Genomic DNA, 23,363 nt, shown 5'->3' with positions numbered 1-23,363 from the left:
GTCACGGGACGATGACCTCACGCCCAGCCGTCCTGTAACCAGGAGTTTGTTTGTCCGGTGGATGGCGAGGCCCACTGGGGTGGTTTGACTGTGGGGAGGCGTGCCGTTCTGCAGCTGCCCCCAACAAATTACCCCAGAGATGTTGGCCTCTTTGTGGGCCTGGAGCCCCAGGGTGGCGTGCAGGTGGCTGGAGTCAGGAGCCCAGAGACCGTTCACCGCCGCCGCACCTTTATTACTTTTCTTAAGCAGACGCTTTAATCCAAAACGACATCGAGTCTCACCCAAAGCTCCACCTCCTGAGCTCCAGCTGCCTCTTTCAGTACAGGCACATTGGACACAAGCAGCTGTGCAGCCGGACACCTCACTGTTTCTAGGATGGAGCAGCTACGATGTTCTCTAAAGAATCCTTCCATCCTGGCTGTGTGTTGGACCACCACCTCTGCTCCAGTCAGCTGTTCCATCCCAAACTATCTGGAACCAGGATCTCCACCTGTTGTTTCTGCTGTAAAGTTGCTGCCGTCTAAAGGGAGGAAGTTATTAGAGCAGCCGCCCACACACTCACAGATATTAGCTCAGTTCTCAGCAGCATCCCCGCACAGAAAAAGCAGAAGTGAGCAACAAACTGGTTGAGCTGCAGCTTTAATGACCTTTCATTTTATTTCCTCCTCTTTCTCGCAGCCATTTTCCAAGAAGGCAGTGGACCACGTGCAGAGCCACCTGGCAAAGAAGCAGGTTCCCCCAACTCTGTTCCAGGTAAAAGCCCCCAGGAGAGTTTGTGTTGAACAGCAGAGAAATTCACTCACATCATTTCTATACTGTGGCGGGTTTTTCCTTTTAAAAATAGAAATATACCCCAAATCTAAAGAATGATGCAGTTGAACGAGTTCAGACACGAAAGTGGACAACCCGCCTCGATGATGACTGATGTCACATGTTTCAGGGTGTTAACTCCACGCAGAATGCATGAAACACAAAGCCTGACTTTTACCTGCCTGCCATGAAGCACCTTTCAAGGCCCGGATGGGATCTGCTGCACAGCAGCTTGTTTGCATTGAAAGTCTGAGCTGTTAAACAGCAACTTTGGAGTCTGAGGATGTCCAAACGTCCTCACAGATAAGATGGCTGCACAAAATGTTTTCATAGCTGGTTACAAACGAGATGAGGCTGCGTTTACGTGATATTCACTCCAGCAAATACCTGAACCCCAACAACATGGATTTGAGTGTTCAGCTTATCTAATGAAGGAGTAGGTTTGCTTATGGTGCACGTGTTGGACGTCGAAGCTCATGGGTACGGCTTCATCTCGGGATAAGTCTAATTGCTGGGCAGAGCACCCTTTTATGAATAACTTTTAGGTACTTTGCATTAAACATAAAGATGGGAATAACACCTGGAAGCTAGAAATGACAGAATAAAACACTCGGAAACCTAGAAATGACAGAATAAAACACCTGGAAACCTAGAAATGACAGAATAAAACACCCGGAAACCTAGAAATGACAGAATAAAACACCCGGAAACCTAGAAATGACAGAATAAAACACCCGGAAGCTAGAAATGACAGAATAAAACACCCGGAAGCTAGAAATGACAGAATAAAACACCTGGAAGCTAGAAATGACAGAATAAAACACCTGGAAGCTAGAAATGACAGAATAAAACACCCGGAAACCTAGAAATGACAGAATAAAACACCTGGAAGCTAGAAATGACAGAATAAAACACCTGGAAGCTAGGAATGACAGAATAAAACACCCGGAAACCTAGAAATGACAGAATAAAACACCTGGAAGCTAGAAATGACAGAATAAAACACCTGGAAGCTAGGAATGACAGAATAAAACACCCGGAAACCTAGAAATGACAGAATAAAACACCCGGAAGCTAGAAATGACAGAATAAAACACCCGGAAGCTAGAAATGACAGAATACAACACCCGGAAACCTAGAAATGACAGAATAAAACACCCGGAAATCTAGAAATGACAGAATACAACACCCGGAAGCTAGAAATGACAGAATAAAACACCCGGAAGCTAGAAATGACAGAATAAAACACCTGGAATCTAGAAATGACAGAATAAAACACCTGGAAGCTAGAAATGACAGAATAAAACACCTGGAAGCTAGAAATGACAGAATAAAACACCTGGAAGCTAGAAATGACAGAATAAAACACCTGGAAGCTAGAAATGACAGAATAAAACACCTGGAAGCTAGAAATGACAGAATAAAACACCCGGAAACCTAGAAATGACAGAATAAAACACCCGGAAACCTAGAAATGACAGAATAAAACACCCGGAAACCTAGAAATGACAGAATAAAACACTCAGAAACCTAGAAATGACAGAATAAAACACCTGGAAGCTAGAAATGACAGAATAAAACACTCGGAAACCTAGAAATGACAGAATAAAACACCCGGAAACCTAGAAATGACAGAATAAAACACTCGGAAACCTAGAAATGACAGAATAAAACACCCGGAAGCTAGAAATGACAGAATAAAACACCCGGAAGCTAGAAATGACAGAAGAAAACACCCGGAAGCTAGAAATGATAGAATAAAACACCCGGAAGCTAGAAACGGCAGAATAAATCACCCGGAAGCTAGAAATGACAGAATAAAACACCTGGAAGCTAGAAATGACAGAAGAAAACACTCGGAAACCTAGAAATGGCAGAATAAAACACCCGGAAGCTAGAAATGAAAGAATAAAACACCCGGAAGCTAGAAATGAAAGAATAAAACACCCGGAAGCTAGAAATGAAAGAATAAAACACCCGGAAGCTAGAAATGACAGAATAAAACACCCGGAAGCTAGAAATGAAAGAATAAAACACCCGGAAGCTAGAAATGACAGAATAAAACACCCGGAATGAAGAAATGACAGAATAAAACACCCGGAAGCTAGAAATGAAACAATAAAACACCCGGAAGCTAGATTTGACAGAATAAAACACCCGGAAGCTAGAAATGAAAGAATAAAACACCCAGAAGCTAGAAATGGCAGAATAAAACACCCGGAAGCTAGAAACGGCAGAATAAAACACCCGGAAGCTAGATTTGACAGAATAAAACACCCGGAAGCTAGAAACGGCAGAATAAAACACCCGGAAGCTAGAAATGACAGAATAAAACACCCGGAAGCTAGATTTGACAGAATAAAACACCCGGAAGCCAGAAATGACAGAATAAAACACCCGGAGGCTAGATTTGACAGAATAAAACACCCGGAAGCTAGAAACGGCAGAATAAAACACCCGGAAGCTAGAAACGACAGAATAAAACACCCGGAAGCTAGATTTGACAGAATAAAACACCCGGAAGCCAGAAATGACAGAATAAAACACCCGGAGGCTAGATTTGACAGAATAAAACACCCGGAAGCTAGAAATGATAGAATAAAACACCCGGAAGCTATAAATGGCAGAATAAAACACCCGGAGGCTAGAAATGGCAGAATAAAACACCCGGAGGCTAGAAATGGCAGAATAAAACACCCGGAGGCTAGAAATGACAAAATAAAACACCCGGAAGCTAGAAATGGCAGAATAAAACACCCGGAGGCTAGAAATGACAAAATAAAACACCCGGAAGCTAGAAATGAAACAATAAAACACCCGGAAGCTAGAAATGACAGAATAAAACACCCGGAAGCTAGAAATGACAGAATAAAACACCCGGAAGCTAGAAATGGAAAAGTGTGAGACTCTATGAACCCTTCAGGCAGAAAAAAGGCTCCTAACTCAAGGGATGAACCAGTGTTGTGTCGACACAGAACAGACAACTTAGCAAAGAAGCCATTTTAAACTGGATCTTTAGGCACTTTGTTACCAGCAGCCTGTCACAAAGACACATCATTTGTTCCCATTTCTTTAGCTGCATCTATGAAAAACAGCAAAGAAAACACAGTTTGACAGACAGAAAATAGGATTTCTGCAGCAACAAGGTGATTCCCAAAGAGCTATTAGCTGAAAACTTGGCATATCTCAGCATGGTGTGCAGTGTGTCCTTAAAACATTTGAGGAAACTGGACAAGTGGAGGACAAAAGAAGAAGTGTCAGGCCTAAAAAACTATCTCCAGCAGATGAACAGGATCTGAAAGTGATGTCCTTAGGAAAGAGGAGGCAGATTCGAGCTGGCAGATTCTCCTCAGAGGGAGTCTCTTCTGTCGCTCTGACCTCTGAGACCAAAACAATCACATGTGTTTTCATCCAGCTGCTTCATTCCTGAAACGCTGTCATGTGATTAGTTGAAAATAGCTTTCTGATGTGTTTAGCTGTCATTGAAACGTCTCTGATCACCAGAATGTCTCATTTCCGTGTGTTCCAGAGTTTATTAAACGGTAAAAGAATGACTTTTAGTGGTGAATTCTTTTCAAACTGACGGTTATCGAACATCAGCGGTCAGAAGGCCACCCAGAAGAACAAAATGCAGAGCGACGGGGACAAAAGCTCTCTTCAGCTCACTAAATCTAATCAACAGTTTCCTTTTTTGGACGACAGCACGGCTCCTGTTCTGGTTATAAAATGATCCCGAGTGAACCTGCCAGAGTCTGGCTTTGAAAGGCACTTTCAGGGTGTTTCGGGGGCTCCGTGAACCCTGGAGTCGCAGTGGGTCTTCAGTTCATGCACATTGATAAACCTTGTTCCTGCTGTTTGTGCCTCTGCAGCCGTACATCGTGGAGATCTGCGACAGCCTGAGAGGGAAGATCTTCCAGAAGTTCATCGAGAGGTGAGGCGGTACAGATGGAAGCAGAGTTCCGGCGTCTGGTGGCTTCATGAACTCACATTTTACCCTCTTTCTCTTTCACTCAGTGACAAATTTACCCGTTTTTGCCAGTGGAAGAACGTGGAACTAAACATCCACGTGAGTACAAGCTTCTGAGGTTGATGTCGCACCTTTGACCCGCGGCGGGTGTTTAAAGCACTGCAGGTGCTGGGATGGAGAGCTATCGTTCCTTTAGTGTTTCAGGGGTTTAAGCAGGAGTAGAGGCTGCATTTCTTGGCATTTTAATCACCTAAAACGCACCAAATCATCACTGTCTTTTTCATTCATTTACATCTTTGTTACTGACGTTAAACGAGGCTTTTCACGGGTAAATAACCCGCCACCGCAGGTGTGTTCAAACTGCTACCTGATATTAGAAAGAAGGCGGGTTTAATGTGGAATGGTCCTTTTCAGCGGGTCATCGTTGGATTTCTGCTTTAAAAACTCAAAGACTCGCACCAAAGTGTGTGTTCAGGTTTCAGAGGCTTGTTTTGCAGCTAATGGGGGGAAATATCTGCTTCTGTTTGTGCAGCTGATGGTGTTTTAAGAATAAAAAAGGCTGAATCTCTCATCACAGTAACTTTTTCAGATAAAAGCGCCTGCGGTCGGGGAAAATATGGAGTTTATTTCCGGCTCTTGATAAGTCGGAGCCGGTGGGAAATATTCTTGTTCCTGCCTGTTGGCTTTAAGGAATTTCTATTCATGGAAGTGTTTTTCATGGTGTTGATCGGCGCAGTCAAAGTGTGTTTAATCAGTCCTGCAGTCGTCAGGGTCTTTGTTGGCTCCCGCTGAGGATGCCGTGGTCGGGCACAGCTCAGATTTTATTCACAGAAAAACACTGTTACTGACCATGAAGTGGGATAATTATCTGACTTATGTTTAGATTAGACCAGTGAGGAGGTGGGAGATGACCACAGCCTGAGCTTTCTGGAGCAAAGCGACCCTTAAAGGTCAGATGGAGGGCTGTGAAGTCTTATTGGTCGATACTTTCTGGGTCGATTTATTTATTTCCCTGTTAATTTCCTACAGTCTGTGGTTAACTTCATCAGGAGGTGTTTAATGGGGGTGTTTTCAGAGCTCCTGTTCCACAGGTAACAGCCTGAACACCCCCCTTTTTTCACTGTTTTGGTTTAGCCCGACCCGCTGGGGACAGGTGGCTATTCAGCATCTGGGGGTTTCTGAACATTTATTTTTATTTTGAGCGTTTCATTTACAGCGAGTAAATTCTTCTGTGTCAAAGACTTCAGCAGAATTTTACCAGAATAGATGGCGGGAATTTGCATTTGCAAACAGTTTGCATATCACAGCTCCACTAAAACATGGCGAATCATCTAAAAACGGTAACATTTCAATATTATAGGCTTTTAATATCAATGAACATATTTCAATATTTTTGTCTAATAGTCGTTGATTCGGGTCGGGTAAATAATTATAACTGCAGGCACAACCGCAACAACACCAGCAACCTTTATTCGATGCTCGGCTTTATTTCGTCTGCACTTGATCTGGAATGTTTGATAAAGATCATTTTCCCTGAATTTAGTGTTTAATCGCCTTCTTGTCAGTATATTTTCGGTAATCATGGGCTGCAGAACGCTGTCAGAGCCGCCAGTCGCCCCCCCCCCCCAAAATTAGTGAATTTTTAGTCTAAATTTCAGGGTTTCAGTCGACCAAGAATTTCTTTGCTTGGTCACAGCCAAAGTTAGTTGGTCATCAATCATGACACCGAAGTTTCCAGCAGCCTTTGATGGAGCAAGAGATGGGGATCCAGTTTGGATAGAATAGGCTTTATTGTCATTGTACGGGGGGGTACAACGAAATTTGAGGGTTACTGTGCACAACAAACAAAGCCCGAAACATTATTTAGTAAAAACAATAAAGAATAGAGACCGTGTGACGGGTTAGATGCTGTTGTGTCTGGTTGGTTTGGCTGGGAAGACCAGCAGTTCAGTTTTTGGGAGGTTTAGTTGGAGGTGATGGGCTTTCATCCATGTTGATATGTCAGAGAGACAGTCTGAGATTCATGCTGAGACCGTGTGGTCGTCAGGTGGGAATGACAGATGGAGCTGGGTATCATCAGCATAGCAGTGGTCTGAGAAGCCATGTGATGGGATGATCTGGCCCAGTGAGGTGGTGTATATGGCAAAGAGAAGAGGTCCCAGTACTGAGCCTTGGGGGACTCCTGTGGTGAGGTGGTGCGCTGCAGAAGTCTCAGGAATTAGAGAAGAAACAATGAACTAGAAAACTTTTAACTACAAAAAACAACTGGAAGTTAATTCGATGACCAGCAGCAGGCCGAGCCGTGCACACGTCTCCACTCCAGACTGGAAGCCCCTCCTACAAAACAAACCATTTATACGCAAAACATTCACATCGATCTGAAATCCCCATGTAGCCTAACTGGTACACCCCCTCCTTCATGCAGGTGAGGCGAGAAAACAATACATGTGGTGACCACCGGTTAGTCACGCTAATGCTAACGCTAATGCTAACGCTAAAGCTAATGCTAACCACGGCACCTGAAACAGCACAGCAGAAGCTGTTCAATAAGCCAGAAGGAAAAGTCCAATAGAACTGTATCCCCAGAGCTGAGGGGAACACGATGGCATCGTTACAGGATTGTTCACCTGGAAGGTGGGTCGGACCAGTTCTGACCAGCCGTAGCTCGTTTTACAGCAGCTCGTTTTAGCTGAAATATCCAAAAAATGTGTTTAGTAAACCTTACTTTTGGATTAAAAATGACAACAGGAAGCAAAGGGAAGCGCACACAGCTGATTCCTGCTTTTATGAGACGCACATGCTCTGTAACCTGCTGTAAATCTGCTGTAAATCTGCTGTAAATCTGCTGTAAATGTGCTGTAAATGTGCTGTAAATGTGCTGTAAATGTGCTGTAAATGTGCACAGCTGCAGCTCAGTTAGCTTCGTGCTCGAATGAACAGAAACAGAAACCTGAATGAGAGCAAAGCTGCCGCACATGTTTGAAATGTTCAGGCTCAGCGCTTTAATATTCTGCTGAAGTAAATATCTGTTTGCATAATTCATGTTTCAGTTGTCTGAAAGTTTGAGTTTGGAAGAAGAAAACCTGTTAATTCCTGACATCTGCAGCGTGGCGTTACAGAGGAAGCGTTTAACTGTCTCTGTCCTCCCTCAGCTGACCATGAACGACTTCAGCGTGCATCGGATCATCGGCAGAGGCGGCTTTGGCGAGGTGTACGGCTGCAGGAAGGCCGACACGGGGAAGATGTAAGGACCCGAGAACCTGCTGAGGCGCAGTCCTGCCTGCTGTAACCTGTGTAACCTGTTTGTTTGCATGTCAGGTACGCCATGAAGTGTTTGGACAAGAAGAGGATCAAGATGAAGCAGGGGGAGACCCTGGCGCTCAACGAGAGAATCATGCTGTCGTTAGTCAGCACCGGGGTGAGCTCCTCGGGGGGTTTAGTGCAGATTTCCTCCTTTTGGCTGCCAGAGGAATTCACTCCCTCTCTGTTTGCCTCTCCGTTCTTTCTCAGGACTGCCCGTTCATCGTGTGCATGACCTACGCCTTCCACACCCCCGACAAGCTGTGCTTCATCCTGGACCTCATGAACGGTAGGCTGACCCTCCCACAGCGGCTTTACCTCACTGAGGAAGCCTCTCGCCTCAGTTTCCTGACTGTTTGAACCCTCCTAACATCCCTGCTGCTGCTGTGTGATCCTGAGTCACTTTCAGAGTCACGAGTTTCCGTGACCAGGCTTCTCTGTGTTGGGCTCAGCTGTCCATGCATGTCAGGACCCACAGACAGCGACTGAGCTGCTTTCTCTGTGTTCAGGGGGCGACCTGCACTACCACCTGTCTCAGCACGGCGTCTTCAGCGAGAAGGAGATGCGTTTCTATGCGGCTGAAATCATCCTGGGCCTGGAGCACATGCACAACCGCTTCGTCGTCTACAGAGACCTGAAGGTAGAGCCGAGCCTGTGTTCCTTTAGATGAACACCTGGCGCTGCGTCACAGACCAGGTGTTCATCTAAACGCCTGTTTTAGAGAGGTGGGAGGTTTGTAGCAAAGTCACTTTTTACTCTGCTGCAGCAACACTCAGTGAAAGTTGTTCAGGAGCCAAATAAAGACAGAAAGTTTATAGAATCTACAGCAACAACTTCTGGAGCTTCTCCAAGCAGCAGGTTACCTGCTGACAGGTGAGGGTGTCAGGATTGGGTATAAAAGCAGCTTCCACCAAAGGTTCAGCCTCTCCAACAAGGATGGGTCGTGGCTCACAGCTTTGAGCCAAACTCCATCAGAGAATCATCAATAAGTTCAGGAAATATTCCTCAGAGTCAGACTGGAAAGAACTTTGGTCTTTCAGCATCTACAGAGCAGAATATTGGGAACAGATTCAGGGAGTCTGGGGAAGTCTCAGTGTGGAAAGGCCAAGGACAGAAAGCCCTGTTGGATGAGCTCGGAGCCCTCAGGCAGCACTGCAGGAGAAACCGTCAGGCCACCATGATCCATACAGCCACATGGGCTCAGGAGGAGCTGGGAAAAGCATTTCCACTCAACACAGTCCACGGCTGCATCCAGAAATGTGAGCTGAAGCTGCATCACACCAGGAGGAAGCCATATATCAGCTCTGAGCAGAACCACGGCCCAGTTCTCTGGACTCCAGCTCATCTCAGAGGGACAGAAAGACAGTGGACACGTGTTCTGTGGGCAGATGAGTCCACGTTTCAGCTGCTTCTGGGAAGAACTGCTGAGAAAGAGCATCCAGCTGTTCTCAGAGGAAGGTTTAAAGCAGCGTCTGTGATGGTCTGGGGCTGCAGCAGAGTCCAGGGCATGGAGGGCTTCATCTGGGTGAAGGTACCACTGAGGCACAGCTGGATGTTGGAGTTCTGGAGAGACAGATGCTGCCATCAAGGTGCCGTCTTTTCCCGGGAGGTCCGTGGTTCTTTCAGCAGGACGATGCCAGACCTCATTCTGCAGGACTTCCAGCAGCTTCAGACACACAGAGTGTGTGAGCTCGGCTGCTGCCTGCAGTCCACATCTGTCTCCTGCTGCAGATGTTGGAGCATCATGAAGAGGAGAACCAGACAACCAGGGACTGCTGAGCAGCTGGAATCTGGGATTCAGCAGGAATGGACTCAGATTCCTGTGAAAAACTCAGTTCAAAGCATTAAAAAGAGTCATTAAAGGAAGCTGAAGGATGGAAACATGAGTCTGGAGCAGCTTTCACTGAGTGCTGCTGCTGCAGATTCTGGATCTGGTTCAGTTTTATAAAAACAAAGAAGCTGTAAATCATTTATTTATTTAGTTAAATAAAGGCTCAAACTAAGTTTTTACTGTATTTAGGTTTTATAAAAAGTGTTTTTTGTTGTTCACTCATCCAGAGTTCAGTGGAAATAAATCCAGGATTAATCCTCTTAAAGACGAGCTCATCTTCTCCTCCTGTTTGCTTTCTGCAGCTTTTTCTCACTTTAAAGCTGACGCTCTGCTGTCTGCAGACCTCACCTTCATCAGGAACCATAGTTCTGCTCATTGTGGGAATTCCACCTTAAATCTGTTCATCTTTCAGCTGATAAATGAAACTCATTCATTGCAGTTCGAGTCTGAAACAGCTCCAGCTTCCCCTGAAGTCCTGCCTGAGCTGTGGATTCCTGTCTGCCACCTTCCCCCCCGTCCTGTTTTTCCTCCAATCCTCCTGTTTGGACTGGTTGCCATAATAATAGATATATTACTTTTAAAGCCTCAATAAACAGTCAGATGTGATGCGAGCGACACTTAAAGGCTGAGTGAGAGAGAAACTGAGTCAGAGGAAAAGCAGGGCAGCAGGTTGTTCTGTTAAAGTGGGGAAGTATCCACTGCTTTCACTCCATTATCACCTCCTCTCTATCTCCTCCATCAGCCAGCTAATATCCTGCTGGACGAGCACGGCCATGTTCGGATCTCGGACCTCGGCCTGGCCTGCGACTTCTCCAAGAAGAAGCCCCACGCCAGCGTGTAAGTGTTGAACTGCATTTCATTTGCCACGGTGTGAGATCCAATCGGACGCCTCCCTTCAGTGGAGGGTCCTCGGGTTGAAGACCTCACCTGATCAAGCATATGAGCCGTTTCATTGGTTAGCTTCAGTTAAAAGTTAGATTCTGTGGCTTTTAGTTTGACTCGCTGTGGTTTTTAGGGTCACGATGGAACAACTTACAGGCTGTTGGAACTGATGGAAACCTTGTTAAAGGTGTTAAAGGGGAACTTTTATATTCTAAACCTGGAACTTATTTCTGGCATGAAATGCGTTCATCTGCTCACAGAGAACAGTTTGGTGAAAGTCGGCGTCCTTCTGAAGATATTTAGATAACTGGAGATCCATATAACGGAGTGAACGGGGCTTAGAGGATGCAGCCTCTAAATAAGGCATTATCTGTCTTTATTTCACCAATACTTTAAGAAGAATGAATGAATGAACGTGTGCTATAGCTCTGTTAGCTCATAGCTGCTGTTAGCTCATAGCTCTGTTAGCTCATAGCTGCTGTTAGCTCATAGCTCTGTTAGCTCATAGCTGCTGTTAGCTCATAGCTGCTGTTAGCTCATAGCTGCTGTTAGCTCATAGCTCTGTTAGCTCATAGCTGCTGTTAGCTCATAGCTGCTGTTAGCTCATAGCTCTGTTACCTCATAGCTGCTGTTAGCTCATAGCTCTGTTAGCTCATAGCTGCTGTTAGCTCATAGCTCTGTTAGCTCATAGCTGCTGTTAGCTCATAGCTGCTGTTAGCTCATAGCTGCTGTTAGCTCATAGCTCTGTTAGCTCATAGCTGCTGTTAGCTCATAGCTGCTGTTAGCTCATAGCTCTGTTACCTCATAGCTGCTGTTAGCTCATAGCTCTGTTAGCTCATAGCTCTGTTAGCTCATAGCTCTGTTAGCTCATAGCTGCTGTTAGCTCATAGCTCTGTTAGCTCATAGCTCTGTTAGCTCATAGCTCTGTTAGCTCATAGCTGCTGTTATGTGGCTACTTGCAGCTATAGGAGAGCTAACGGAGGGATTTCTACACAGGCACTCTACTGGGACCACTTCATCCACACGCCCCCCTGCAGCACAGTTTATTCACTCCGTGCTCTGTGACAGTCGGCTAACTTCACACAGAGTTTGCTGCTGATAGTTTTGTGCAACATGGCAGGATATTTATCAGATTTTGACGACGTGAACGACGACTTTGAGTAAGATGGACGTTCTTACCGGAGTGAATAAACTGTGCTGCAGGGGGGCGTGTGGATGAAGTGGTCCCAGTAGAGTGCCTGTGTAGAAATCCCTCCGTTAGCTCTCCTATAGCTGCAAGTAGCCACATAACAGAGCTATGAGCTAACAGCAGCTATGAGCTAACAGAGCTCTGAGCTAACAGAGCTATGAGCTAACAGCAGCTATGAGCTAACAGAGCTCTGAGCTAACAGCAGCTATGAGCTAACAGAGCTATGAGCTAACAGCAGCTATGAGCTAACAGAGCTATAGCACACGTTCATTCATTCATTCTTCTTAAAGTATTGGTGAAATAAAGACAGATAATGCCTTATTTAGAGGCTGCATCCTCTAAGCCCCGTTCTCTCCGTTATATGGATCTCCAGTTATCTAAATATCTTCTGAAGGACGCCGACTTTCACCAAACTGTTCTCGGTGAGCAGATGAACGTATTTCATGCCAGAAATAAGGTTTAAAAACACCAGAGTTCCCCTTTAAAGCAAATGTTGATCGATTAAAAAGTTTTGGTGTGAAACTGAAAGGTTTCTGTCAGGTTCAGCATCTTTGCTGCAAAACTAAACCCAAAATCATCTTAAGGTACCAAAAAAAGAGGAGAAACGGCTAAAATCATGTTTATTTAAAATGTACTTTCTGCAAAAAGTACCAATGTGACATAATGCCAGTAAATATACATATAAATACAGTAATGTATTGACAGAAAAGCAGCTGTAAGTCTGTGTATCTTTGGGTTTGTAACAAATCCCACACAAACAGGCTGGATTTGGATAAACTTCACCAGATCACTGTCCTCTCAGCTGATGCCACTTATCAGACGGGAGATTCTTCCTCGGTGGTTTCACTCAGCAGCCTCCCGGACAGCGGTGGAGGCTGATGATGTTTCAGGGTTTATCTGAACTTCAGCTGGCTGCCAGAGATGGTTTGTGAGGCTAAGATGCGTCACTCTGACTTAACTTGGCTGCGGCAGCCAGTGAGGCGTCACATCAGACTTAATTCAGAAGCTCTGCTGCTGTCTCTGAACTTTGAATTTCACTAATATTCACCACCTCTAATTGTGGCTATTTTACATTCTGCAGTTTTTCTCATTTTCAGGTTGTTACCATGTAAAATGTTGAGCAGAAGCTGTTAAAAACAAACCCGATGGCAGGTTTAAACTGAAGTTCAACCTGAGAAACTTCACTGCTTGAGTTCTGCTGAATAAGTTGTAATTTTACATTAAAGCTGAGCTCACATGAGATGATTTAAACACCATTTTGGGTAGTTTTGGACTTTAAAAGCAGCCTGTCGGCTTAAAACTGACGTCCTGTAATCATATAGGCTTTTTTAAACCGTGCTTTTTATTTCACCTCCTCTGTTTTAACGTCCTGTCATCAGTTGGGCATCGTTTAACGGCTTTTCATCTGTTTTAACGTGGCTGTCCTGTCTCTGTCGCAGCGGCACTCACGGCTACATGGCTCCAGAGGTCCTCCAGAAGGGGACGGCGTACGACAGCAGCGCCGACTGGTTCTCTTTAGGCTGCATGCTCTTCAAGCTCCTCCGAGGGTAACGACTCCAGCTTTATCCTCAGCCTCTTCCCGACTTCCTCCCTGCTTTCAAACCTCTTCTGCCCCTCTGAATCCCTTCCCCGCCTCTCTCGGCGTCTCGCCGCTCGCCTTCTGTTCGGTGTGTTTGATCTGGCCTGTGTGCGAGACGGTTTGTGCGCATGTTTGATCTGGAGTGTGTAAATGCCACAGGTCTGCACCCAGTGGGTCAGCAAACCGCTGAAAGGTGTGTGTCCGGTGCTCAGGGAAGAGTGTGTGTGACGTGTCATTTCCATTGATGTTTGGATGTGTGCGTTTGAAGAGTGAGAGGCTCGCTGCACGTTCATCACGTTTCTTCATCACCTTTTTATTTAGTGACACTGAAACCCCACATCTCACATTTTAACAGCTTTTACAGGTGTTTCTGGAACTACTGCTACACAGTTACTGTCAGCACCTGTGGGCCTAGCTTAGCTTAGCTTAGCTTAGTTTAGCTTAGCTTATTTTAGCTTATTTTAGTTTAGCTTAGCTTATCTTAGCACAATTACTGTCACCACCTGTGGGCTTAGCTTAGTTTAACTTAGCTTAGCTTATTTTATCTTAGCTTATTTTTGCTTAGCTTAGCTTATTTTAGTTTAGCTTAGCTTATCTTAGCACAATTACTGTCACCACCTGTGGGCTTAGCTTAGCTTAGCTTAGTTTAGCTTATTTTAGCTTATTTTAGTTTAGCTTAGCTCATCTTAGCACAATTACTGTCACCACCTGTGGGCTTAGCTTAGTTTAACTTAGCTTAGCTTATTTTAGCTTATTTTAGTTTAGCTTAGCTTATCTTAGCACAATTACTGTCACCACCTGTGGGCTTAGCTTAGCTTAGTTTAACTTAGCTTAACTTATTTTAGCTTAGCTTATTTTAGCTTATCTTAGCTTATTGTAGTTTAGCTTAGCTTATCTTAGCACAATTACTGTCACCACCTGTGGGATTAGCTTAGCTTAGTTTACCTTAGCTTAGCTTATTTTAGCTTATTTTAGCTTATCTTAGCTTATTTTTGCTTAGCTTAGCTTAGCTTACCTTAGCTTATTTTAGCTTATTTTAGCTGGAAGCAGGTGGAAACAGCCTGAATCTGTGTAATTTAACTAAGCTCGAACACTTTAATCAGTGCAGACGGGCATCTTTTAGATTTTAAGGTTTCTAAAGGGACAAACTTCATCGGTTCACTGATGCTTTATCTGTCTTCTTCCTTGTTTCAGGGTAGATAAATATGATGTAAGACTAAATAATTTTTCCCTACAGAAAAGGCTTGATTATCCCGTATTTGTATTGGTATCAGAGATCAGATAAAATTAGTCCAGAACCTTTGCAAACAGTTGGATTTTTTTCCATCTACAGTCCAAGAAATGATTAAAATGCAGAGAAAACACAGAAACTAGTCCCTGTTCTCAGCTGAAAAACCTCCAGCGTGTGGAGGCTGCAGGGATGCTTCATGTCCAGGTCTTCCAGCTGCAGCTCCGGATGCCGTCTGCTTCACTGAAAGTTGCTTATTTCAGCAACACAAACCCAGCGTTTGAGCTCCTGAGCGGTCGAGCTTCCTAACTGCAGCATTTGGCTGTGAAAAGAAGATTAAACCTGCTGTTTGAAACTCTTTTTAAACCTGCTGCAGGCGATTTAGCGCCTCGTGTTGGAATTATTTGCAGATCATTACTTCCTGTGTTTGTTCACTACTTTCGGGTTTTTATTGAGGTGACATCAGGGTTTTTGGAGCCTTCACACTGAGCTTTTTAAGCTTGCTTCCCTCTCTTCATCAGGGAGGCTGCAGGTGGTTAATTAGACTGAGGAGGATGTAGGTCATTTCTGCTGTAATATTCATGAGTTTTTTAGCATTTCTGCTGTAATATTCATGAGCTTTTTAGCATTTCTGCTGTAATATTCATGAGTTTTTTAGCATTTCTGCTGTAATATTCATGAGCTTCTTCCCGAGCATGACTCCTGAAAGGTGTGTTTGCACGTCTCTTCCTGCTTCCTCTCGGCTCCACTCACCCTCAGTGTTGGTCTCTCCTCTCTGTCCAGGCACAGCCCCTTCAGACAGCACAAGACCAAAGACAAGCACGAGATCGACCGCATGACGCTCACCATGGTAAGACGCTCCGCCGCAGCACGGCGCCACACACCTTACCGGCTTCTCTGTGGTGGGATGAATCTTTGAACACGTGGGTCTGGCCTGTTAACCCAAATGCATGCATGTTTAAGTCTGAGCATCAGCTGCAGTCACCGGGTCCCACAGACTCGCTGCGTCAGATCTTGGGTCGACTCCTGCTCCAGCAGCCTGTTTAAAGCTGCCGTAAACTGAGCCGTTTGGCCCAAGTCTGTCTCCAGGTGAGCCGCCCAACCCTGAGGGAGCACCTGGATCTGAGAGCCGCTCCACTTTGGTCCTGTCAGGTGATCCGAAGGCTCTCTGGTGTTGAACTGTGTCCTGAGCGACTCCCCAGCAGAAAGCAGAGGAGAGCGACTGGTTTGTGGCGTCGCAGCAGAGAAACTGCAGCCTGATCAGTCTGAAAATCTGCAGTAAACACGTCTGAGTTAAAGTTTTAAAGCTTTCAGGAACATTTCAGCACAAACTAAATCAGGTCTGATTCAGCGCCGGCACACATTCTGCCAGCTGATGGATGTGCCGCTGAGCCTTCTGATGTCACGGGTCACGCTCGCCATGAATGGCGTCCATTGAGCCGACACAGCGGCATATCAGCGCCGTGTTGCTCTCTGCTCGCCAGCAGCAGCGTGGAACACATCTGTGTGTTTATGTGTCGGGGGGGTAGAGATCTTTCATATCACAATAAATCCAGATCAGGATTTTAATCCAGCTACTTCATCTGCTTTATTCTGTAAATCCTGATCTGTGTGTGAGGGGAGGATCCCCTGGTCTCTGAAACAAGCAGCTGCAGGCCGGGACAGGCGCTCAGACGGCCGGGACAGGTGCTCAGAAGGCCGGACAGGTGCTCAGACAGCCGGACAGGTGCTCAGACAGCCGGACAGGTGCTCAGACGGCCGGGACAGGCGCTCAGACGGCCGGACAGGCGCTCAGACAGGTGCTCAGACGGCCGGGACAGGTGCTCAGACAGGTGCTCAGACGGCCGGGACAGGTGCTCAGACGGCCGGACAGGCGCTCAGACAGGTGCTCAGACGGCCGGGACAGGTGCTCAGACGGCCGGGACAGGTGCTCAGACGGCCGGGACAGGTGCTCAGACGGCCGGGACAGGCGCTCAGACGGCAGGGACAGGCGCTCGGACGGCAGGGACAGGCGCTCGGACGGCAGGGACAGGTGCTCAGAAGGCAGGGACAGGTGCTCAGACGGCCGGGACAGGTGCTCAGACGGCCGGGACAGGTGCTCAGACGGCCGGACAGGTGCTCAGACGGCCGGGACAGGCGCTCAGACGGCAGGGACAGGCGCTCGGACGGCAGGGACAGGCGCTCGGACGGCAGGGACAGGTGCTCAGAAGGCAGGGACAGGTGCTCAGACGGCCGGGACAGGCGCTCAGACGGCCGGGACAGGTGCTCAGACAGGTGCTCAGAAGGCAGGGATAGGTGCTCAGACGGCCGGGACAGGCGCTCAGACGGCCGGGACAGGTGCTCAGACAGGTGCTCAGAAGGCAGGGATAGGTGCTCAGACAGCAGGGACAGGTGCTCAGACAGCAGGGACAGGTGCTCGGACAGGTGCTCAGACAGGTGCTCAGACGGCCGGACAGGTGCTCAGACGGCCGGGACAGGCGCTCAGACAGCAGGGACAGGTGCTCGGACAGGTGCTCAGACGGCCGGGACAGGCGCTCAGACGGCCGGGACAGGTGCTCAGACAGGTGCTCAGAAGGCAGGGATAGGTGCTCAGACAGCAGGGACAGGTGCTCAGACAGCAGGGACAGGTGCTCGGACAGGTGCTCAGACAGGTGCTCAGACGGCCGGACAGGTGCTCAGACGGCCGGGACAGGCGCTCAGACAGCAGGGACAGGTGCTCGGACAGGTGCTCAGACGGCCGGGACAGGCGCTCAGACGGCCGGGACAGGCGCTCAGACAGCAGGGACAGGTGCTCAGACAGCAGGGACAGGTGCTCGGACAGGTGCTCAGACAGGTGCTCAGACGGCCGGACAGGTGCTCAGACGGCCGGGACAGGCGCTCAGACAGCAGGGACAGGTGCTCGGACAGGTGCTCAGACGGCCGGGACAGGCGCTCAGACGGCCGGGACAGGTGCTCAGACAGGTGCTCAGAAGGCAGGGATAGGTGCTCAGACAGCAGGGACAGGTGCTCAGACAGCAGGGACAGGTGCTCGGACAGGTGCTCAGACAGGTGCTCAGACGGCCGGACAGGTGCTCAGACGGCCGGGACAGGCGCTCAGACAGCAGGGACAGGTGCTCGGACAGGTGCTCAGACGGCCGGGACAGGCGCTCAGACGGCCGGGACAGGCGCTCAGACAGCAGGGACAGGTGCTCAGACAGCAGGGACAGGTGCTCAGACAGGTGCTCAGACAGGTGCTCGGACGGCTCGGACGCAGCAGCCCGGGGTTCTCAGCTGACCGGCTGTGAGCTGATGTTGTTTTGGTCTCACGTTAGTCTGCAGGAAGCCTCCACGCTGACCTTTTAGGGTCACTTCCTGTACGACGAGCCTCTAAAATCCTGTCTGAGCCCCTTTTTGTGCCACATGATGAACCAAGAAGCTCTAAAGCCGCTGCCTCGGCCTGAATGAAGCGAGCACATCAGTGAATGCATTTAGACACTTTTCTGCTCATGAACCTCAGTGAATGAGGTGTTTTGGTTCTGCGGGGAACACGTCTCACATTCTTCTGGGTATTTCTAAGTTCTAAGCTCTCAAAGTGCAGCTCAGAGCCGGCGTCTCAGCGGCGTCGGTCTGTAATCCGGTCCGGTGAAACGAGAGGCAGCGCTGTTTTCATGTGAAGTCGTAAAATATGCTGACTCCTCCCCCTTTCCTTGGCCCCGCCCCCTGTCCCTGCAGAACGTGGAGCTGCCGGACTCGTTCACCGCCGAGCTCAAAGATCTCCTGGAGGGGCTGCTGCAGAGAGACGTGTCCAAGAGGCTCGGCTGCCAGGGCCGAGGGTACGAGCACACGCACACGTGCACACGCCCACACACGTGCACACGCCCACACACGTGCACGCACGCAGCGATCCGATGGTGTTCGATTAGGCTGAGATCAGTGAGCTCAGCAGAAGCTGAGCTCATAACTCAGGTTATAACTCAGGTTATAACTCAGTTCTCAGAGGATGTGTGGTTAACGCTGCCCCCTTGTGTTCAAATGTGTCACCTGCAGGGCTGCAGAGGTGAAGGAGCATCAGTTCTTCAAAGGCATCGACTGGCAGCAGGTGTACCTGCAGAAGGTGAGTCTGCTCCTGCTGGTTCCTTCATCAGCCCATACATGACTGAAGATTATCAGATTTATGGCTGTTGGTGTGATATTAACTGAGTAAATACGTATTTAACCGCTGAATTTGCAGTAATTTGACCTGAATATGCTCATTTTTCTCCAAATAATGCACTCTGAGCCATATTTAAACAGCAGGTTGAGCTTTATTTCTTCCCCTTCATGTGAGATTAATGTTTCCATCCAAACTAAGTCTTTGTTCCTAATGTTCTGGGCTTGGGCTGCTGGTGTCTTCAGGACCGATAGAAAAGCCACAGAAATACCTCCACCTGTCACCTGGAGCTTTGCTCCTTTCTGCTTTAATGATGCAAACAGCAGTTGTTCCCTGAAAGGCTTCAGATTCAGACCCACACTGACTTATGAATCTTTTTCCTTTCGGGGGATTGGACACATTACTTCTTTCAGGCAAAGTTCTGGAGAAGATTGTTCTATTCCAGCTCCAAACTGTCTCGGTTAAAAATGTCTGTTAAACGCCGTTTCCTGCTGGAACATTAGCCTCAGATATAGTTTATCCACTGGGTTCCTATATCCTCTGAGGCTGCTGCACATACTGGACCAAGTTCAGGCTCTGAGAGCTGGAACTGATCCTCTTTGTGGCTCAGTTCCTTCAGTCCAGCGTTGAACTGGACCAAGTTGTTAAAACAGTGGGATGAAAAGTGGCTGCTGCACATTCACAGTCTTTAGCTAACTCTGCTGGAACATTAGCCTCAGATATAGTTTATCAACTGGGCTCTTATATCCTCTGACGCTGCTGCTGGATGGAAGATGCATGCTCCTCAGTGCAGCTGACAGCAGAACATTTCCACCAGAAGCTGGCTTCATCCGCCCAGCAGGGTGGATGTGAGGGGGCGGGGCTTAGTAGAGGGGGCGGGGCTTAGCAGAGGAGGTGGAGCCGTCACAGTCTTTAGCTAACTCTGCTGGAACATTAGCCTCAGATATAGTTTATCCACTGGGCTCTTATATCCTCTGAGGCTGCTGCTGGATGGAAGATGCATGCTCCTCAGTGCAGCTGACAGCAGAACATTTCCACCAGAAGCTGGCTTCATCCGTCCAGCAGGGTGGAGGTGAGTGGGCGGGGCTTAGCAGAGGAGGCGGGGCTTAGCAGAGGAGGCGGAGCCAACTTAAGGAGCGAGTACTTTGGAAATGAAAATCAGAACGGCTCGTTAAATGAGGAACTTTCACAGAAAGGGAACTAAATAAATCCCAGGGTTGTGTTTTCAGACGCCCTGATATCTGCTCCCAGGAGCAGGAAGAAGGTTTTTACACAATATGTCACCTTTAAAGGTCTGAAAGACTCCCTTCTTGTGCTGTGCAGATGGCACAGATTGATCTAAATACTCTTAATGTTCTCAGAAAGCCAGACTGAGATCTTTGTAGCTGGACAGTCTGACTGTGGGCGGCTGTCTCAGGCTTTTGGCTTCTTATAATCAGGAATAAAACCTTTCTTTAGTAGCTCTTCTATCCGAGCTAAAGCCTTCGCTCTCAGACATTTTAAAGAGCCTCAGACTTGATGAAGAAGAGCAACAATAACGATGATCCATGAAAGTCCCACAGTCTGCGTAAAATGATGAGCTGCAGCTGAGTGAGACGCAGAACTGAAAACCTTAAGAAAGTTTGTGTGATTTGATTTGACTGAGGTGGGAACACATGAGTTTTTAAAGCAGATACATTTGCATTTGGGGACCTGGAACCGTCTGGCAGATGGTGGAAGTTCTCACTCAGAGCGAAGGACGCGAGGCGGGCCTGACTCAGAACCGTCTGCTCACTGAAAGCTTCTGAGTCACAAAGTAAAACCTCTTTATGTGGAGTTAAAGGAAGATGTTGAACCATCTGCTGTTGTTGAGCCTCAGCTCAGGTCCAGTCATGGCGACGTTAGTCATTACTTCGCTGCTGTTGCTACGGTTACCGCCTCGCTCCAGGACTCAGTTTCTTCTTCTCCCCCGCAGTACTCGCCTCCTCTGATCCCTCCCAGAGGAGAGGTGAACGCTGCAGATGCCTTCGACATCGGCTCCTTTGATGAGGAGGACACCAAGGGCATCAAGGTAAAGCGACCTCCGGCTCGCCTGTTCTTATCACCCCCCAGGTGCAGGCTGAGAGTCCCCCAGGTGCAGGCTGAGAGTCCCCCAGGTGCAGGTTTGTGTTCACCTGAAGCTGCTGTGACATCAGCTGCTGAAAACACCGAGCTTCAGCGGAAACCGCAGCCGCGGTGCTGACTTGACAGTAAAAAAGCCTGAGTTTATGAGCTGTAACTCCTGTTTTAAAGCTAAAGCTGAAAGAATAATGAGAGAAGTTAAAAACCAGGTCTGTTTGGCTTTAACTCCTTCAGTGAAAAGCCTTGGAAGCACAATATTCTCACTCAGAACGCTGTTTGTTGCACAGCTGCTGGACAGCGACCAGGAGCTGTACAAGAACTTCCCGCTGGTCATATCGGAGCGCTGGCAGCAGGAAGTGGCGGAGACGGTCTATGAGGCGGTCAACTCGGACACGGACAAGATCGAGGCTCGCAAGAGGGCCAAGAACAAGCAGCTGGGCCACGAGGAGGGTAAGGAAGGGCCGGTTAGAGCCAGGCAGCGGCCAGTTAGAGCCAGGGAGCGGCCGGTTAGAGGCAGGGAGCGGCCGGTTAGAGCCGGGGAGCGGCCGGTTAGAGGCGGGGAGCGGCCGGTTAGAGCCAGGGAGCGGCCGGTTAGAGCCAGGGAGCGTCCGGTTAGAGCCGGGCAGCGGCCGGTTAGAGGCGGGGAGCGGCCGGTTAGAGGCGGGGAGCGTCCGGTTAGAGGCGGGGAGCGTCCGGTTAGAGGCGGGGAGCGTCCGGTTAGAGCCGGGGAGCGTCCGGTTAGAGCCGGGCAGCGGCCGGTTAGAGGCGGGGAGCGTCCGGTTAGAGCCGGGCAGCGGCCGGTTAGAGGCGGGGAGCGGCCGGTTAGAGGCGGGGAGCGTCCGGTTAGAGGCGGGGAGCGTCCGGTTAGAGCCGGGGAGCGGCCGGTTAGAGGCGGGGAGCGTCCGGTTAGAGGCGGGGAGCGTCCGGTTAGAGCCGGGCAGCGGCCGGTTAGAGGCGGGGAGCGGCCGGTTAGAGGCGGGGAGCGGCCGGTTAGAGGCGGGGAGCGGCCGGTTAGAGGCGGGGAGCGGCCGGTTAGAGGCGGGGAGCGGCCGGTTAGAGGCGGGGAGCGGCCGGTTAGAGGCGGGGAGCGGCCGGTTAGAGGCGGGGAGCGGCCGGTTAGAGCCGGGGAGCGGCCGGTTAGAGCCGGGGAGCGGCCGGTTAGAGGCGGGGAGCGGCCGGTTAGAGGCGGGGAGCGGCCGGTTAGAGGCGGGGAGCGGCCGGTTAGAGGCGGGGAGCTGCCGGTTAGAGGCGGGGAGCGGCCGGTTAGAGGCGGGGAGCTGCCGGTTACAGGCGGGGAGCGGCCGGTTAGAGCCGGGGAGCGGCCGGTTAGAGGCGGTGAGCGGCCGGTTAGAGCCGGGGAGCGGCCGGTTAGAGCCGGGGAGCGGCCGGTTAGAGCCGGGGAGCGGCCGATTAGAGCCGGGGAGCGGCCGGTTACAGGCGGGGAGCGGCCGGTTACAGGCGGGGAGCGGCCGGTTAGAGCCGGGGAGCGGCCGATTAGAGCCGGGCAGCGGCCGGTTAGAGGCGGGGAGCGGCCGATTAGAGCCGGGCAGCGGCCGGTTACAGGCGGGGAGCGGCCGGTTAGAGCCGGGGAGCGGCCGGTTAGAGGCAGTGAGCGGCCGGTTAGAGGCGGGGAGCGGCCGGTTAGAGGCGGGCAGCGGCCGGTTAGAGCCGGGGAGCGGCCGGTTAGAGCCGGGGAGCGGCCGGTTAGAGCCGGGGAGCGGCCGGTTAGAGCCGGGGAGCGGCCGGTTAGAGCCAGGGAGCGGCCGGTTAGAGGCGGGGAGCGGCCGGTTAGAGCCGGGGAGCGGCAGGTTAGAGGCAGTGAGCGGCCGGTTAGAGGCGGGGAGCGGCCGGTTAGAGCCGGGGAGCGGCAGGTTAGAGGCAGTGAGCGGCCGGTTAGAGCCGGGCAGCGGCCGGTTAGAGCCGGGCAGCGGCCGGTTAGAGCCGGGGAGCGGCCGGTTAGAGGCGGGGAGCGGCCGGTTAGAGGCGGGGAGCGGCCGGTTAGAGGCGGGGAGCGGCCGGTTAGAGGCGGGGAGCGGCCGGTTAGAGCCGGGCAGCGGCTGTGGGCCTGTTCTGACTGTTTCTGTCTGCAGACTACGCCCTGGGGAAGGACTGCATCATGCACGGCTACATGCTGAAGCTGGGAAACCCCTTCCTCACGCAGTGGCAGCGCCGCTACTTCTACCTGTTCCCCAACCGTGTGGAGTGGCGAGGGGAGGGCGAGTCCCGGGTGAGTCCCACGCAGGTTAAATGTGTGTCTGTGTCCGTCCCAGCGGCGCTTTGTTCTGTTTGAACTCTCTGTCTGTCTCTGTCCCCGCTGAAGGAGAAGTGGAAAAAGCACTTTAGAAAGC

At 49.6% G+C, this 23,363-nt stretch overlaps 1 protein-coding gene across 1 annotated transcript in view; it reads left to right on the top strand.

The window, feature by feature from the left end:
• Positions 1-23,363, top strand: part of grk3 (G protein-coupled receptor kinase 3) — a 67,621-nt gene that overhangs the window by 42,293 nt on the left and 1,965 nt on the right. Inside the window, exons 5-19 of the mRNA XM_072371505.1 lie at positions 679-753; positions 4,680-4,741; positions 4,825-4,876; positions 7,930-8,021; positions 8,096-8,195; positions 8,288-8,366; positions 8,587-8,717; positions 10,651-10,745; positions 13,419-13,526; positions 15,570-15,636; positions 18,498-18,598; positions 18,813-18,879; positions 20,870-20,965; positions 21,303-21,465; positions 23,106-23,242. Of these exons, the coding sequence (XP_072227606.1) occupies positions 679-753; positions 4,680-4,741; positions 4,825-4,876; positions 7,930-8,021; positions 8,096-8,195; positions 8,288-8,366; positions 8,587-8,717; positions 10,651-10,745; positions 13,419-13,526; positions 15,570-15,636; positions 18,498-18,598; positions 18,813-18,879; positions 20,870-20,965; positions 21,303-21,465; positions 23,106-23,242 (1,425 nt within the window). The remainder of the gene's footprint in view (positions 1-678; positions 754-4,679; positions 4,742-4,824; positions 4,877-7,929; positions 8,022-8,095; positions 8,196-8,287; positions 8,367-8,586; positions 8,718-10,650; positions 10,746-13,418; positions 13,527-15,569; positions 15,637-18,497; positions 18,599-18,812; positions 18,880-20,869; positions 20,966-21,302; positions 21,466-23,105; positions 23,243-23,363) is intronic.

Source organism: Leuresthes tenuis, unplaced genomic scaffold (assembly GCF_036924035.1).
Source record: "Leuresthes tenuis unplaced genomic scaffold, fLeuTen1.0.hap1 SCAF_19, whole genome shotgun sequence".
Taxonomy (NCBI): Eukaryota; Metazoa; Chordata; class Actinopteri; order Atheriniformes; family Atherinopsidae; genus Leuresthes; species Leuresthes tenuis.
The sequence above is the reverse complement of the archived record's forward strand: the minus strand, read 5'-3'. Positions and strand labels throughout refer to the sequence as shown.